At 34.8% G+C, this 18,735-nt stretch overlaps 1 protein-coding gene across 13 annotated transcripts in view; it reads right to left on the bottom strand.

Annotated features, from left to right (window-relative positions):
* The window catches only part of LOC124952367 (putative polypeptide N-acetylgalactosaminyltransferase 9), a 176,885-nt gene that overhangs the window by 5,327 nt on the left and 152,823 nt on the right, over window positions 1-18,735 (bottom strand). For 12 of the 13 annotated variants that reach the window (XM_047502113.1, XM_047502115.1, XM_047502121.1 and 9 more), the window contains 6 exons: window positions 14,044-14,213; window positions 10,375-10,688; window positions 9,709-9,907; window positions 9,340-9,509; window positions 7,674-7,802; window positions 1,584-1,694 (listed from right to left, as the gene is read on the bottom strand). In XM_047502113.1, the coding sequence (XP_047358069.1) occupies window positions 1,584-1,694; window positions 7,674-7,802; window positions 9,340-9,509; window positions 9,709-9,907; window positions 10,375-10,688; window positions 14,044-14,213 (1,093 nt within the window). Of the gene's footprint in view, window positions 1-792; window positions 898-1,583; window positions 1,695-7,673; window positions 7,803-9,339; window positions 9,510-9,708; window positions 9,908-10,374; window positions 10,689-14,043; window positions 14,214-18,735 lie in introns of all 13 variants that reach the window. The other variant, XM_047502125.1, reaches the window with a different exon arrangement.

Here is an 18,735-nt window from a genome sequence, read left to right as displayed (position 1 = left end):
TGATTTATTGATTTATTTTCTTTTTTCTTCTTTTTTATATTTTATTACTTCATTTTATATCTTACTTCTTCGATATCATTTAAAGAAGGAAACGTCATTCGCGCTGGTACTACCATTCAAAATTACAACGAGAATTCCCCTTTACATCGATCGTTCAGAAATTATAAACGACGACAGGAAATGGATAGCTACGCCAACAGAGAATGCTGTTATAGATCGTCGCACCGACAGGAGGTACGACGATTGATGAGCACCCGTACCAGATTAGCGACGTTACTAATTACGTTAAACGAGCCAAGATTAACGACGATCTAACGGACGTGTCCTCTCTTTATTCTTTCATTTATTTCCTTCTTTCATATTCTTATTCTTCGTGTTATTATGAATTGAAAAGAAAATTAGAAAATCTGTTTCCGACGATCTTCTTCTTCATTTTCTTTTTTTTTCTCGTTTCTTTTTGTTCGTCCTTTTCTTTTTTTTTTTTTTTTTTTTTTTTTTTTTTTTTTTTTTTTTTTTTTTTTTTTTTTTTATATAAATTTACGATAAAAACAACAATTTTTTTTTAAATACCGACACCACCAACAGAGTTAATAATAATAATAATAATAATAATAATAATAATAATAATAATAATAATAATAATAGAAAAAAAAAAACATTAACTAATCACACATATACCCCCGAAACTAAAAATACGAGATAGGAGTTAGTAAGACACCGCGTGCCCCGAAATACTAATTCGTTGTTATTTGTTTTTCCCCTTTGTATCGCGACGTGTCCAGATTCGTGTACCTGATTGCCGCCTTGTCGGTGACAAGGATATAAGCCCACGGCCTGGTGCAGGTCTTCCGGTTTTCCTGGCGAGTCTATACATATTCCGCTAGCGAGCTGTCTTATCTGCGTTTAACAATTCGATACAAAATTTTTTTGATTTTTTTGTTTCTTACTTTCTTTTTCTTTCACATAATTGACATATGTGTCTTTGATCGTACGATCGCTATTTTATTATCATTTTTTATTCTTCCATTTTCTTACGACTAAAACACATAAGCGTATCCCTAAGCTAACTTTCCTTGGTCCTCCTTCCATTCGTTGGAAAGTACAGCATGGAAGAGAGAGAGAGAGAGAGAGAGAGAGAGAGAGAGAGAGAGAGAGAGAAAGAGAAAGAGAGAAAGAGAGAGAGAGAGAGAGAGAAACAAACAAACATAGATCACATAAGATCGTGCAGTATGCAAAGGTTATATACAATAACATTGTTACTACGTTATAGATCGACGATTAAACAACGATATCATGCATCTTGTCGATTCGAGTATTCCATTTGTTCATTATTATTTTTCCTTTGTACGAATTAAAAGAGAAGAAAAAAAAACAAAAATTGGAAAAATAAACGAGAAGTTTGTTTTCTTTTCAAATCGAATCAAATCGAGACAAAGATGCGAGATCGTAGCTTTTTTTTTTTTCCTCAGATACAAGAATACGAACGACGTGAAAAAAATATAGAAGAGAAACGGCGAGTTTTCATAAAAGACGAGTATTTCGATGGAAGACGAAAATTCGTTCAGCTGGTATATCCATTCTACCTGATTTCCTCCTTGTCGATGGCACGGGTAAAGTCCGGCTGCCTTATGCAAATCAGCCTTTCGTGCCGGGGAATCCAAGCAGGTGTTGCCTCCTTCTCCAAGATTACGTACCTGCCGTCGTTTAATGTTAGTACGATTATATCTCTAGGATTAATATCATTATTAACATCATTAGTAACGATTAGTTCAATTCAACGTATCTATGGAACAGAAAGAGAGTGAGAAAGAGAGAGAGAGAGATAGATAGAGAGAGAGAGAGAGAGAGAGAGAGAGAGAGAGAGAGACAAAGAAAGATTTCATTCGGTATTCCTGAAATAAAATCAAACAAAATATTATAAACGATACAAAAATATAACGATTATTCTTATCATGATATATCCAAGTAATTCTCGAAAAAATATCTGAAAGAAAGAAAGAAAAAAAAAAAAAGACAAGAATAAAATAAGACAAAAAGAAAAAAAAAAGAGAGAAGAAAAAAGATAAAAGCACGAATGATATCAATCGTGTATGCATAGCTTTGTCAGTGAAATAAAAATGGGGAGGGGGGGGCGGCGGCGGGGGAGGGGGGGGGGTAGAGAGGGAAAAAAAAAAGAAAAAAGAAAAAGAAATTTCTCATTTTCCAAGCGAGTCCCATGTGAATTATCATTTCAAAAAGAAAGAATGCAAACTAAGTGCGCTTAAGGGAAGAATGTTTACAACATCGTGCGATAAATATTCGTTCTTCTCTAGTCGCCTTATAAAAATTACGCTGTCGCACCGAGTTAACGAAGATAGTAGAGGGATCGAATGAAAATGCGCTCGACATTTTTATCGCCTCCCCTTTTCTCATTTTTTGCCTTCGCCGGTGCTTTTTTATTCCGAGTACAGGGGATACTGGAAGAAAAAAAGAAATAAAGAAAAGGAAGGAGAACTAGAGACAAAGATAGAGAGACATAGAGACATAGAGAGATAGAGAGAGAGAGAGAGAGAGAGAGAGAGAGAGAGAGAGAGAGAGAGAGAGAGAGAGAAATAGAGAAAGAAATTGGGAAAAAGTCAGGACTACATGGCCGTACGATCGAACTGTCTCATTTTTCAAGCGGAAGCTGAAACCAAATCGGCAACGAGAAAACGAAGCCCCCGAACTTTACGTCGAAAGAAATCCTCGCGAGCGAGCGCGCGCAAACGTGTGTATCATGAATGTGTGCGCGCGCACACACACACACACACACACACACACATATACACGCATGCACATACGTATCTAAGTATCTACGTGTCTACGTAAAATGCATTCAGTCACGAAGCTCGGTCAGCAGTCCTGATTTTACTGACACGCAAGAATTCTGTGGTCGTTGCAGTTTCAAATGCGAGCATCTTCATCTTTCTCTCCTTTTTCTCCGTCTACCTCGGGCACTCTCTACCTTCTACTTTTTCTCTTTTCATATCATGCCTGCTCCTCCTACTTCTTCTTCCTCTTCTTCGTTCTTTCGTCGTCGTCGTCATCGTCTTTGTCGTCCTAGTTATAGTCATAGTCGTCGTAGTCGTGGTCTTAGTAGTTGTAGTCATAGTCGTAGTTTTAGTCGTCGTAGTCGCATTCGTCATTGGTTTTAAACTAAAATAAAAACTAAGTGACTTATCGCTAACTCATCCGATAGTTTCTTGAAATTTTCAAGACACGGTCAGGGATTCTCGGCTACGGTCCGATTCGGGCAAACGAAAAGAGATTTTGAAATAACCCGAGGCTGTCCCACCAACTCTCTATCACAACCTTTTTCCAGCCTGCCGGACGTGCGAGAATTTCTCAATGCGAAGAGCGTTGATCTTTCGACGTCAATGTAAAGAAAAAAAAAAAAAAAAAAAAAAGAAAAAAAAAAAAAGAAAAGACCGTTTCCTTTCACGATTTATCCAAGAAAATTTCGACGAAGACGAAGAGACAATTTAAAAATAATTTTTCACGTTGGAGTTCAAAAAAGAAAAAAAAAAAGGAAGAAAGAAAGAAAGAAAGAAAGAAAAGAACGAGAAAAAAGAACAAGAAATGAGAAATAAAAGAATCAATATCGAACGCTATACGATCTAATAATTTCAAACGTTTGCTCGGAAGGTTGTCTCGCCGGTGTCGAAACGCGAGGAAGTTGCGTTGCACGAGGCACACAAAAAAGGTGGAAAAGAAAAAAGAGAGAGAGAGAGAGAGAGAGAGAGAGAGAGAACGTTCGAAACGACTCGAAAATCGCATTTACCTCCCCCCTCCTCTTCTCACCTTCGCCTACCGACTAAACCTCGTCTCGTTTGTCGAGGCTCACGTACGAAGCGTAACACGTGCAATGGAAATTATTCACGCTGTGCACGATTTCTGGACAGGCTCGTCGAGCAGCGACTACTATAAATCCTTTCCACCCCTTGCCACCCCATTTATCCATCCTAGCATGCGACGGTCGTCTCACCGATGCGCGAGAAGAGGCGTCAACGTGATTTAGTGGAAGATCGGCGCTTCCCTTTGACCAAAAAAGAAAAAGAAACGAAAGAGGGAGAGGGAGAGAGAGAGAGAGAGAGAGAAAGAGAGGGAGAGAAAGAGAGAGAAAGAGAGAGAAAGAGAGAGAGAGAGAGACGAAAGGATGGATTAGAAGGAAAGGGGACTCAGGATCGCGATGAGAATCGGGGATGGTGAGGAGTTTATGGCACGTAAAAAAAAACGGAAAAAGAAGAAAAAGGAAAAGATTTGCTCTTTCGAAGCAAAGAGGACGAGAGTGACGACAAGGAAGAAGAGGAAGAGGAAGAAGAAGAAGAAGAAGAAGAAGAGGAGGAGGAGGAGGAGGAGGAGGACGAAGAGAAAAGGATAAAAGGAATGACGGGGTCGGCGGCTTCGTGCCTTTCGAGCATGGAAATTGTTATTTTGCATGTCGAGACATTCCGGAACGTAGCGAGAAGCCGCGTGCAATGCTTTTTCCTGAATATATCTGCTCATTCTTTAATCTCTTCTTCCTTTTTATCGTTTATCCTTTACAACCACTTCCCAACCTCCCTCCCACCCACTCTTCCACCCTTCATTCCTCCCCACCTATCCTTCCAACCCTTTTCGTCTCACCTACCTTCAACTCGCTATCCACACTCTTGCTGTCTCTAGGAAAAATATTGGAGAACGCGTTCCCTATTCTATATAACGCTTCGAAATACGTCGGATGTTGGATACCAGAGAAGAGAAGAAAAGAGAAAGGAAAGGGAAGGAAAGGAAAGGAAAGAAAAGAAAAGAAAAAAAAAAAAAAAGAAAAATGATGGGGCGGGAGCGGGGATAGATGGGGGAAAGAGGGATAAAATAACGCTCGATACCATTCGCACAACTCCACACCGGATTCCGTTGGCTTCTATTATCATGTTCGATCGACGGACGTATTGCTTTCAAGACGCGCTTTTCCATTGGCCAATAAGAACGAAACGGAAATTGCTCGACGAATTTCCGAACAATAATAGGGTATCGATAAAGAAACGTTTCTTTTTATTAATTTAAGCATTAAATCGATTTAGAAAAATATAGATAGGTATTATTGGACTTTGATGTCAATCGAAATAGCTTAATCATTACTATTTCACTGAACGAAATGACACGCGTTATACAAGATCGATCGTTTAGCGATTACGAATGCGAGAGGAGTGTCTCCGTGGTATGGATATAAATCAAGATCGTGACTGATCGTTAGTAACGAGGGAGAAATTAAAACTGTATTGCTAGAACAGTTCCTGCGAGAAATCAAAATCAAATCGGTTTAGACGGTTACACATTTGAGGATATCGATAATCTCGATTTTGATCAAGCACATACTAGAAGAATCGTAAAATAATAAATCTTTCAAACATTTGGCACGGTCATTCAGTTATTGATATATTCATCCGTTTCTTTCCTTTAATATAGAAGACGGATATATATAAAAGATTGACTCTTGGACAATATCGATACGTTCTAGAGACAAATCGAACGATATCAAGTGGCAATTGACGAATGTCGAATATCTTCGCGTTCGTACAAGTTCAATAAACACACGAGCGGATTCGATAGTAGACACACGTTGCTATCTAGTTTACACCGACATTTCTTCTTCTCTCTACGTTTTAAAAACCAAGGGAATTCCTGATGGCTGATCGCGGACGAATCGATTTCCGATCGTGGAAGTCGGACTAGGAGAAGCCTCGCGCATCCAACCCGATCGAAATTGCCTCGACAATCGAGGCGACCCAAGCATTGTTTCCCAATCGAATCCATTGTTTCCTGTGTCGCAAGCTCGTCGGCATCAATCATCGCCTCTGCCACTAACAATCCTACACCCGCAGGACGTTGTAACGAACCGAGAGGAGGACCTCGCGAGTTGATCGGATTGGAGGAGCACGGAACAAAAGCCACGAAGCGTCGCTAGCTATGCGAGTACATTTACCTTGCCCATTGAAGACGCGGCTAATCGATTATATAGTCTGTTTGCTTCGTGATCGATGAAAGGCCAAAGCCGACGCGAAATTTGCATGTCAATTGGTGCATCGCCCGGAAAGTGTCAATAAAGAGGACCCACTTACTTCTAAGATGATTCTTGTTCGTCAAGGATAGAAGACAATTTTTCTTTTCTTTTTTTTTTCTCTCTCTCTCTCTCTCTTTTCTTTTTTTTTTTAACGTTCCTTATAAGATATCTCGATTATGGCGTCAAATAAATAGAATTTCGAATAATAAATAAAATTGATCGAATAAATGACATTAACAAATTAATAAAATATCTAATACGAATGAATAATAAATAAAAATTATCGGACAAGAATTATCAGACAAGAATTTCAATGAAAATTTCATTAACGAATGAAATTACTAAAGTGTCTTGTTTTCTTTCGGATATTACAACGCTCCGCTTTTCCTTACTCCGCTACTATTTCCTCTCTCGTTTCCTTAGCAAGCCCGTTGTTAATTAATCTGATTACAATCCTACCGTCTAAGTTCACACCGATAAATAACATTTTAATTGTAACTTTTACAACGTATAACTTTACCTAACTTGCTTTTAGTTTCAGTAATTCGTCCCCCTTTCGTTTCTCTCTTTAATGTGCGATCGACGTTGTTGCAGGGGGATCGTGTCGCAAGTTATACGACACGTGAATTATCATCTCCGATTTCGTAAACGAATTTTCATCGTGATAATAGTGCCCTCGGCGTACAAAGATAGATAGATAGATAGAGATAAAGATAGATAGATATATATATATACATATATATATATACATATATATATATATATATATATATATATATAGAGAGAGAGAGAGAGAGAGAGAGAAAGGACTGTAAATTAATTAACGAGAAACTCGATTAAAACATATCCGGCAATGTGTAGAACACAATGCTTTTGAATTTTGCCACGGGCTTACGAGTCGCCGCCAAGCCAGTAAACAAACGAGCTATAATCGAAACGATATTGGTTGGTCAAAAAAAAAAAAAGAGAGAGAGAGAGAGAGAGAGATACATAAAGAATAACGCACAGTACTGTAAAACGCGTTGAACGATAGTAATTAACGTTTGACAGTACGGTAGACGTTGCCTTCAGAATCGCTATAGTAATTACAGACAGAAGTGTTTATTTCCAAAAGGGAGAAACGTACGATAAATTTTAGTGAAGATAACAAGAGGGGAAATTTAATATGCAAAAAGTTTTAAGGAAAAGAAAGAAAGTTGAAAAGTAGTAGTCGAAAAGCAAACGCGTCCAGCAGCAGTCTGACCTGAAAGAAAGAAAAAAAACAAAAAAAAAGAAGAAAAAGAAGAAGAAAAAGAAGAAGAGAAAGAAGAAGTCTCTCTGTGAGAGAACTGTAATTCGACGCTTTGATGGATCAAAGAGACATCGCGGCGTTGTTACAGGAAACACCATTCGTCCTTTTTCCTTTCCCACGGGTTTGTTTCCTGGCATTGGTACGATGTCAGCATCTCTATCTCGTCTTCTTCTTCTTCTTCTTCTTCTTCTTTTTTTTTTCTTCTTCTTCTTCTTCTTCTATCATCTATCGTCTTTTGCTCTATCGAAAAGAGGAATGCTCCCCTAACAAACCTAAAGGAAGAAAAGAAAAGCGCGAGAAACATCCTATCGGAGATCTTACCTCTCCAGAAGCTACGGCTTCGCCTGGAATAAAGAGTTCCGGGTAAATGTTGTCTAGGTACCACTTAAACGACTTGCATCCGAGTTTTTTCCTCAGGGCTTTTCGTTCCGATACGTCCCCATAGTTACCCTGAAAAATCGTAAATCATAAGTTCGAAAAGTTTACCTGCCGAGATGCTTACTCGGCTGAAAAAGAAGGAAGAAAAAGGAAAAGAGAAAGACTGTAGGGAAGAGGACATACAAGGGGAGAGAGGACAAGGGAAAGAAGAGAGAGAGAAGGAGGATCTTTACACTTCGATGAACAAAAATCCAAAGCTCTTCCAAAAGTAAGATGAAGAACAGATGATCTTGTACGGTACTTCAGCGATGACTAAGATTTTAATTAAAGTTAATCCCGCGTATTTTCGAATTATGAATATACGAATAAACGGTGTTAGTTTGAGGGCTCTTAAATTAAATGATAAGATCGTTTTACATTCTTGTTAGTTGATAATTTTATATACTCGATCGACTAAGACGATCGAGCGATTAAATCGTTATATATCATGGCTCAATCAATTTAAGTTTTAGTACATTTTGTATTTTCATTTCTATAATTTCTCATCAATAATCAATACCAAGATAATCGTTATGTTACATATATATATATATATATATATATATATATATATTATTTAGAAAATAATCCTTTTTATATAGTTATTTAGAAAATAATCTTTTTACGATTCGATTCATAATTTGACGAACGATCGTGGCAAACGTTCAATAACGAATTATGATCGAGAAATCTCCTTTGTCGTTTCACTTGTCTTCTTTTATTTATCGCTCGAGAAAGGATGTCAATGTGAAAATCGGAAGACGTATGTACATCGTTGGTCGTCAAGAAGTTCGAACTACCGGCGCAATCCATTTTATTTGATCACTTCGGCCCATCGATCGTGGCAGGCCCGAAGACAAGGAACGAATGAAGATCGACGATAAACGATAAATCGTTATAGCCAGGAGTAGAAGAAGCCAAGACAGGCGAGTTATCTTTACTCGAACCTTCCTCGATCGTTTACGGTTTCCTTTTTACGAGAAGTCCCGAGTCATGCTCCTTTCCATCATCGACCACTTGTATAGCTTATATCGTTGTGTTTCATATATGTATATATATATATATATATATATATATATATATATATATATATATATATATATATATACGTATACACTATATCTTTCTCTCTTTCTCTTTCTTTCATTTCATTTCTTCGTTTTCTTTTTTTTTTCTTCTTCTTTCCTTTTTTTTTTTTTTTTTTTTTTTTTAAATAAAGGAAAAAATTAAAAACCAACGATCTATGCGGTCTCATAAAATTTTCATCAATTTCACTTGGAATCTCTTTCCGCAAAAACATCCGTGATAAATCTTGCAAGCATTGTCACCCTCGAGAGAACTCGTATGTCACATTTCACGAAGTTAAGCAGCCACACGTAGTTTCTCGTAAACGAAAACCGAGAAAGTAGTAGAAAGAGAAGGAGAGATAGAGAAAGAAAGAGAAAATGGGAGGAAGGGAGAGAGAGAGAGAGAGAGAGAGAGAGAGACAGAGGGAGAGAGAGAGAGAGAGAGAGAAGCTAAAAACCGAGCGGTAGAAAGGTTATTCAAGCAGCAAAAGAGAAGTGCTCACCTTGTCGTGACCTATCCTTTGGTAGTAGTACTTAGCGTACTCGTCCAACCACACTTCACTCAACCTTATGCTATTCCTCTTAAGCACGTTCACGCCGCTACGCCACTTGTAAGGGGAACGCTTCCTGAAGATATGACCCACGTGCGAACACGGCACGATTTCCAATGTGCCTAAAGGACAGTTTACTTCGTATTAAGTTTTTAAAAAAAAATTTTTTTTTTCTTTCTTTTTTTTTTTTCGGGACCGCCAAAACTAAAACTCCAACTTACATAAGTAATTTCTTTCATTTTAATATCGCGAATCAATAATCAATCAAAGTGTGATAAGATTTACATCGATCGTATCTGAAATTCGAAACAATGATATTACCTCCGCACATCCAAGTCTTGAAGGACAGCTCGAGATTCTCACCGCCCCAGATATCGAATCCGCTGTCATATGTACCGAGTTTCTCAAAGAAATCACGATCTATCGAGAACAAACCACCCGCCATCGTTGGCGACCAAACAGGCTCCGCTGGATTCTTATGCTTTTTCTTCTCCCTTTCCGGTACCGCGTGCCAGTTGAACTGATTAAAAATCAGAAAAGAAGGTCGTAAACTTGACAGACTATTTAGCATAACGACGCTTTCGCGAAATGAAAAAAAAAAAAGAAAAAAAAAACAAGAAAAAAAAAACAAGAAAAGAAGAAAAAAGAAGAAAGGAAGAAAGAGAATTTCAAGTACCAACTTTTTACTTGTTTCCTTTTTCTTTCTTTCTTTCTTTCTTTCTTTCTTTCTATCTGTCTTACTTTTTGTTTCTTTTTTAAAAAAGAAAAGATTATATTACTGAAAGATAAAGACGAGGTAATTCACGTTATACAGTTCTCAGTCTTAATCGACGTTTTCCAATTAAAATTCCTTCGAATGTCTCTGAAAGGAAAAGGAAACGGAGAATCTCACTTCGCTTACTCACGTTTCCATCTCCGGATTTATCCGGACAGTTTCCTTCTCGCGCAATCGTTACTTAAATTAAAGTCAAGCCTGGATTGGTTTACCTGAAGATTCCAATCGAACCCACCGACGTTCACACCACCTGAGTCCCTCCAATGGTACTCGAGTGTAGTGTCATCGATAACATCGATCACAGGACAAACTACCGTCGTTGGATCCCGTGCGATTCGATCCAAAAGAGGTTCGAGCCATCCTTCGGTACACTCACAGTGACTGTCCAAATAAGTGAGGACCGGTGCCTTGGCAGCGGATGCACCAAGTAGACGAGCTCTGATCAAACCTTCTCGTTTTTGAGCACGAATGATCTTCACCTTTGGATAGTTCATCATGTAATCTTCCAACTGCCGCTTCAGATGAGCTGTCGAACGATCGATCGATGATTTTTTTTTTCTTTTTTTTTTCTTTTTTTTTTCTTTTTTTTTTTTATTCCTTTCTTTCTTTCTTTCTTTCATTTTTTTTTCTTTTATCAAAAAGAGAAACAAAAGAAAACAAAGAAAGAAAAAAAAAAACGAATACAAGTTTCAAAAAGCCAATATTTCTCTATTGTTCGATATCCTGTTTCATTGAATTTAATTAAAAATACAATGGAAAACGAAATAAAGATTTTTTCTTTTCATTTGAAATTTATTTTAGATGCACGCACGCACACACGCGTCTAGCCGTATATTTTCCAATTTACGATTTAAATTTCGCATTTCGATTGAGTATATGTAACAGGTTATTTACACGTTAATAAATTGAAACTACTCAAACAATCAACACTGTTCGAAATATGTACATATTTCTCAGGAATTCGGTATATGTTCTAAAATATTTAATGATATGTATTGATGGCGTATAATAAAGGCAATATTATTTTGTCGAATTGTTGTCTTTGTAAGATTTAATACAGATTGTAATATTTATAAAAAATTATATTAACTCATAAATCATAAAGACTGTTGTGCAAATGAAAAAAAAGAACAAAAGAAAAAAAAAAAAAAAAAAAAAAAAAAAACAGTATTTGCGATTTTTTTGAAATTCATACAATTGGATTTGTCTAGAGAACTTCTATCAAATGTAATAGTTATAAAACGATATTCTCATTCGGAAACTTATCTATATTTTCTTTATTTTCGTAAGAAAAAAAAAAAAAAAAAAAAAAAATTAAATAACCTTTTTACATTTTCATGAGATATTAATTTCGATGATAAAAAAAGATCGGTACTCCATTATATACACTATTAATGAACATAATATTTCCTTTTTCCCGACGAACTGTTTATATTTCATTAAAATATATTTGATTTAAACGTTTTCTTTAGATAATGAAAAGAACTCGAACATATATAAAATTTTATAAAAAAAATTTTAATGATTTTGTACCCTAATATCTAACATAGACTGACCGTACAAAGATACAACGATCGTACACGATATTTAGATTTATGAGGATACGGGTGACCGCAGAAGTGCGCTTCAGAAGGCCGAAGTAATTAGTGGACGTCCCTTGATTTATTCTACGTTACAATAGCTTTGCAAGAGAGCCAGGATGGTGATCCTAAATCTACACGGTCTAAGCTCGCTTGACTATGGATATGGTTTATAAAGGGATTCCGTTCGCGGATCGTTGTGACCCGCGCGCTATCTTCCATTCCTGTTTGCTCTATGGAAATGGCCAAGGAAATCGATAAAATCCTCGGAATGTTCGCGACGCGGTTGAACTTACATTGAGCCCGCATACCATTTGCATCTTTGAGCGAATAAGAAGAAGAAGAAGAGGAAGAAGAAGAAGAAGAAGAAGAAGAAGAAGAGGAGGAAGAAGAAGAAACCAAAGAAACATGGATAAGGCTTACAATACCCACTCCTAATTCTTTTCTTTTTTCACTTTCGTAACGAGGAAAAATTTGCTCTCTGAACAATACCATTTTCTATTTTTTCTTTCTTCTTTTTTTTTTTTTTGTCTTTCTGTCGTCTGACTCGTCAGAATGATGTAAATGATGACGCACAAAAACGAGGAAATTTTATTAACACACACCTGCGTGGACTGACACAAATTGGATTTTGATGTAAATGTAAAATGCGTTTTTATGCCATACCTTTTCTGCGGTACAATAAAGAAGATTGACTACCTCTAACGTTCCTTTTATTTTTTTTTTATTTTTGCTTTTTTTTTTTTTTTATTTATTCTTTCTTTTTTTTTTTTTTTATTTTTTCTTCCCTTTTCCTTCAATTTTTTTCTTTCCTTCTCTCTCTCTCTCTCTCTCTCTCTCTCTCTCTCTCTTTCTCTCTCTTTCTCCTATTTTTTTCTTTTTTCTATAAATATATCTAAAAATAATGACAAAGTCGATAAGTTTTAAACTTTAATAAGATTAAAAGGAAAGCGCGCGATAGATCGTTTAATGTGAAATATAAAAAGTTCGAAGGAAATTTTATTTAAAAAACTTTTTTTCGAATCAACTCGCGTGTTCAAAACAAAGCTGCTGCTTTCGTGACGTGCAATTGAACGACGGTAGCATGGAAATCGTAGAAAATAAAGAGAGAGAGAAAAAGAGAGAAATAGATAGATAGATAGATAGATAGATAGATAAATAGAGAGAGAGAGAGAGAGAGAGAGAGAGAGAGAAAGAGAGAAAGAGAGAGAAGGAACTTTATTATCTCGTTTCTATGATAAAATTATCAGTTGGTCCCTATCGGTAATCACGGTTACGTAAGTTCGCGTTGGTTTCCCCTATACAAAAGTCCACGCGAGTATGTTTATGAAGCCCACTTCCGGTCACTAAGGCAGCTTATCTCGAGCTTTTAAACGAAACTGCTAGCACGATCAATTCCTTTTCTTCTATTTTCGTACTCGTTTTTTTTCTCTCGTTATCTCTCTCTCTCTCTCTCTCTCTTTCTGTTTTTGTCTACAGATATATGTAGGACGTACATTTCTAATCTTCAACGATCTCGAAAAACCATCAATGTTGTGATTTCCCTTTTGTAGTTTTTATTACGCGAAAAAAACGATTCAAATGAATGAAGGGGAAAAATGTAAAAAATGTAGAACCACTAAAAGTAAAGAAACAAAAGAAAAAAAGAAAAAAAGAAAATAATAATAAGAAAAAAGAAGAAAAAAAAAAAAATAACTTTCTTTTATATCTCACGAAAAGCAGATAGCATATAGGGATCGATGCGTATTGACATTTAAAAATTTTCTATCGAAATATGATACGGGAATGGATATACAAAGGCAGGAAACGAGAGAAAGAGAAAGATATATATATATATATATATATATATATATATATCTTTCTCTTTCTCTCGTTTATATATATATATATAGGGAGATCCGATTCTATTCATATCAAGCGTGGTTACGTTTCGACTGTACCAAAGAGAGATATATTGCAATTAATCGATCTATCCTGAAACCATAGAGTGACGCGAAGTTAACGATCGGTTCGACTGAACAAGAATACTCTAATAATCACATATTATTATTATCATCATCATCATCATCATCATCATCATCATCAACATCATTATCACCATCATGATCATTATTATCATCGTCAGTATCATCTCGATATTAATCTTAATATTATTTGATTTCTATATATCTACGTATATTGACGTTATCGATTATATCGTACTAATAAGTATCTTCTTTAATATAAGACGGGATTAATTAGGATTTATTATATTTAAAAAATTGTGTTTTTTTTTTTTTTTTTTTTTTTTTAATTACTTACGCATATCCGAGAAATCATCAACGAGAATAATCTCTTGTATCAGCTGATCCGGTGATCTGTCCAATACCGAGTGGACTGTCCTTAATAAAACCGACCAGGCTTCGTTGTGAAAGCAAATAATTACTGCAGTAGGCGGTAGATCTTTCAAATATCTTCCAGGTTCTTTACACCTGCATAATAAAAAAATAGAAAACATTATTATGAATTCAAACGACGATTCGATGAAAAATGACGGAAAATATGATTAACTTGTTATTCGTGATCCTATCTAAGATAAATCGAAATAATTGTAAAGAAGAATAACACGAAGGTATTCCGTTTTTTCCTATTAAATAAAAAATATTTTAATGATCTTACTCAATAAATTGCGTATTAAGTATATGATAATATATTTCCAATGTATGACAAATAAAAATATATTTTTAAATGATCTTCCGTAATAAATTGCATAAGTAAAATATATTATAATATATTTTAAGCGTATGATAAAGAAAGATTAAGTGTATGATAAATAAAAATATATTTAAATGATCTTATGCAATAAATTGCTTATTAAGTTATATATGATAATATCAAGCGGAGAATTAAAATTTTTGGATTTTCTTCTTTGAATCCTTACTTCGCTTAAATTCAGATTTTTCTCCTCCCATGGAAATCACCCTTAAACTTACTGAGTTACTTTCCACAGAGTGGAAAAGAAGTTACTGTGCTCAGCGTAAGAGAAAGTCGTCGCGTTTCTCATTCGATATCCGTACTTGATTCTCTCTCTTTTTGTCGTTCTCATCCCTCTTCGGCTTCGTCACCGTCAGCTTCCCACAATTCTCCCTCTCCCTCAACCCTTCTTTCTCCCTTTCCGCAATAGGACTCTCCTTTGTCGTCGGAAAAGAGGATATCGATGTTCAACGTTAAACGAGTAGAAACGATCGAACCGTTTACCGGCTTAAAGTAACTTTCCACTTTATTCATCTGGCCTGATATTTCATATTCAACATTTATGACATATGCATATATATGCACGCGTACACACATACACACACACACACACATATATATATGGATGCAAGTCGAATATCTAAAAATAATTTTTATATCTTCGTCTTAACGAAATCTCATAATATATTTCATACTCGTATAATTTCATATTAATTCGATGGAATTAAATTATAATAAATACATTTGATGAATGCTCTTTTTATTTTTATTCCAATCAATAAATGTTTTCAAATGACGAGGACGTTAATGACGTTTTTCTTTGTCTTTATTTAATATTCATTTTCTAATTATAAAAACATTGAAAACTTGATAATCTGTAAATTCGAGAGAGAAAAGATTGTCTTCTTATTCTTGTAATATATTCCAACTTGAAAGATCGGTGATGGTTGATAAGACTATCGATCTGAATCCACGCTACATTTGACATTTATCGGAAATGGAAGGTTCGGATAGGACGGAGAAGGGTCGGTCTTCTCGTTTATTTCAAATTCAAGTCATAACGCTTACCTCTAAAATGTTTTGCCCGATCAGCGAAGAAAATAGATCCTCCTTTCGAGAAAGCTGATTTTTGATCCTTATCTATGAAAATTTATGTGAATCATGTTTCTGCTGATAAAATAATACTTTCCTAGCACGAAATGAAAGATGTACAGTTTCAATCTCAAAATTTGAGTTTTTGGGAGATAAGCCTCGATCAGTCTTCGGCTATTCTTTCCCATCGATTATGTTTCACTGTGGCATTATTCGATATATATTTTTCTTTCTATCTTTTTTTTTTTCTTTTTTTTTTTTATAACATCGTCTCATTTCTTTTCAAGACTTTTCATAATTGAATTATCGAAAATCAAGGAGATATAGATCTCAAGATTCATCTTTTTTTATTCTCAAATTTTACTCTCTCTCTCTCTCTCTCTCTCTCTCTCTCTCTCTCTCTCTCTCTCTCTCTCTCTCTCTCTCTTAAAAGCGCATGATAAGAAATTCGTAAAAAATGAATATCCATGTAAAATCGAGAATTATTCATTCTACCATGATTCTTCTTTCTTTCTTTTTTTTTTTTTTTTTAATGCGTTAACTAAAAATATGTACAACTCTGTCTTTTTTTTTTCACATCCGAAAGTTGACTGTTCCGTTGACTTTTCAAAATGTCTCAAAGGATTAATGGATTGACATTATTTAATAAGCTTTTAATTAATACGATCGGAAAAATAAAATGGAAGGTAAGCAACAAAAGAAAGTTTATTGGATATCGTATCCGTGTATACTTCGGTGAAGAAGAAAGAAAAGACAAAAGGAAAGGAAGATTAATGTTTCAATTAAAAGAGGGCAAAAATACAATACTCGTGAGTGCAGGGTTCTACGAAGCGTCGTAAAGATTCGGTAATGGGCCGAGGCTCTGCAGACTTTCGGATATATGTATAGTGTTCTACTAACGTGGAGGATGTCCATGATAAAGTGTTTCTCACCTCGCACGGAAAGTTCCACTAACGTGGTAACCTTTTGTACATGTATATGCACTATTACACATCTATTACACATACACACAACTATCACACATATATGCCCACCCTTTTCCATCCGTGTAAACAAAACTAGAACATACAACTTTCGTGATTTTCCACACGCGAGAGCATGAACAGAATAAGCTTCGTTTCCGTGATAGTCGACGAACGGTTTTCGAATTATTATTCGAATGTCTAACAACAACACCGAAGTGATAAGAAAAGTGTTTAACAAGCGTTCTATACGGGAACATCCTAAAAAGTAAAATCATTCATAGAACAAATCGATATTAATCTCTGAGGAACATTTAAAATTATGAGACATGTTTTATTTATTTATTTTTTTTTTCTTTTTATTTATGAACAATTTACCCTAAATGTTTTACACCCTATCGATTTTCAACGATTAGAATGAAAAACAAATGTTCGTTCTAAGGATATCACTTTGTAGGGGATACTATTTATAAAAAATTTATAAAAATAATATTAATCCAAGAAAATAATGAATCATAGTATTGATCAATATTTTAATAACGTTTATCTCGTATCCCTAATTAATTGTTAAAGACATGAATGATATAACAATAATTAAGGTTATAAATAGAAAAAAATAAAAAAAATAAAAAACAAAAACGAAAAGAATAACTCGGAAAATGATTCAATAATATTCCGTCATCGTTCCTCGCGATATCCGCAAAACAATTTAATGTGTTTTCATTGATATCACTGAATTATGAGAAGCACTGATAATCGTTTAACTGCAATTCAAAGCAACAAAAGAAAATGTATTCCATTAATTGTATCTCCTTGTTGCTTTCAATCATTGTGACTGTTATGATTTTAGAATCGAATTATCGACGATAACAAAGCTCTCAACTTTCTGAATCAAAAGAAATATAATTATTTTATTTCAATACTCTCGTCCTATGATAATGTCGCCATTGTACATAATCGAGTACTTCAAGAAGCAATCCTTCAATTCTTCGTAAAATTCAAAACGATCTATTATTTCTATGAAATATATTACAAAGTGATATAATATTCTAAAATGATATCAATATTATATAAAAAAAAATTTTAATGATCTCTATAATTTGTAAAATATAATTTTCAAGTAAGCGAATTAAAATATTTAAAATCTAACATATTCTTCTTCATAGAGAAGATTCTTTTACTTTTTATCATGAACGAAGATATAAATTTTAGTCAAATTTTAGTTAATTCGTCCGACTGATTCAATTGCTCTTAAATATATAAAAAAAAAAAAAAAAAAAAAAAAAAGATCAAATAATATGATTTTATTACCATAAATTTCAATCTAATATTCATTCGTATAAACTGTAGATACCTACATATATATTTACAAAATTAAATGACAGAACATTAAATGACAAACAAGAGGATAAAAATAATATAAAGATAATAGAGAAAGGAGGATGAAAAAGGGACTATTGTTACGAAGTAAAAATATATTAATTTGACATATATCAGAATAAACTGTTAAGAGAATCGTCGATATGGATCTTTGCAATATAGGATAGTTTTCAACGACGCTGAGAGAGGATTGATAAAAGGGAATGATGGATTGTGTTTACTCGTAATAAGTAAACATTCTCCATGCTACCTATCGACCTCGTCTTTCTCTCTCTCTCTCTCTTTCTCTCCCTTTATCCCTCTCTTACCCAATAAAAGAGAACAAGAAAGAGAAGGAGAATAACCACGAGAACGATTCGTATGAGAGTAGTCTCACTAACAAGCATTCTCGTTTGCATCCTATTTCTATGAGCCCACGTAAAATCTCAGTACACATCCCTTCTGTTCCTATTCCCACTCTCAGTTAATATGTATGTACATATGTATGTATGTGAAAGTGCACGAAAGCATTCGCATACTTGCATTCTATAGATACGAAAACGATATGCGAGTCTATTTCGAAGTTATGTCAGTGAGATCTAAGTGATGTTAGTCTAATACCAATAGAAAAGATGAGTTTCACGAACAGATTCATTAATAAACGAGCATTGTTTTCATCATCTCTCAACTCATATGTGTAAAATCGTATCGCTTTCTCTCTCTTTCTTTCTCTTTCTCTGTTTCTTGATTTACAAACTTTCCTTTCTTTAAGAATTTTATATAATGATAATTATATTAACGATTGCTTGGACTTCACATGGAATAAAATCAAGCGAGAAAAATATGA

This window comes from Vespa velutina, chromosome 10, assembly GCF_912470025.1.
Source record: "Vespa velutina chromosome 10, iVesVel2.1, whole genome shotgun sequence".
NCBI classification, from domain to species: Eukaryota; Metazoa; Arthropoda; class Insecta; order Hymenoptera; family Vespidae; genus Vespa; species Vespa velutina.
This window is presented reverse-complemented; position numbering and strand designations above follow the sequence as displayed.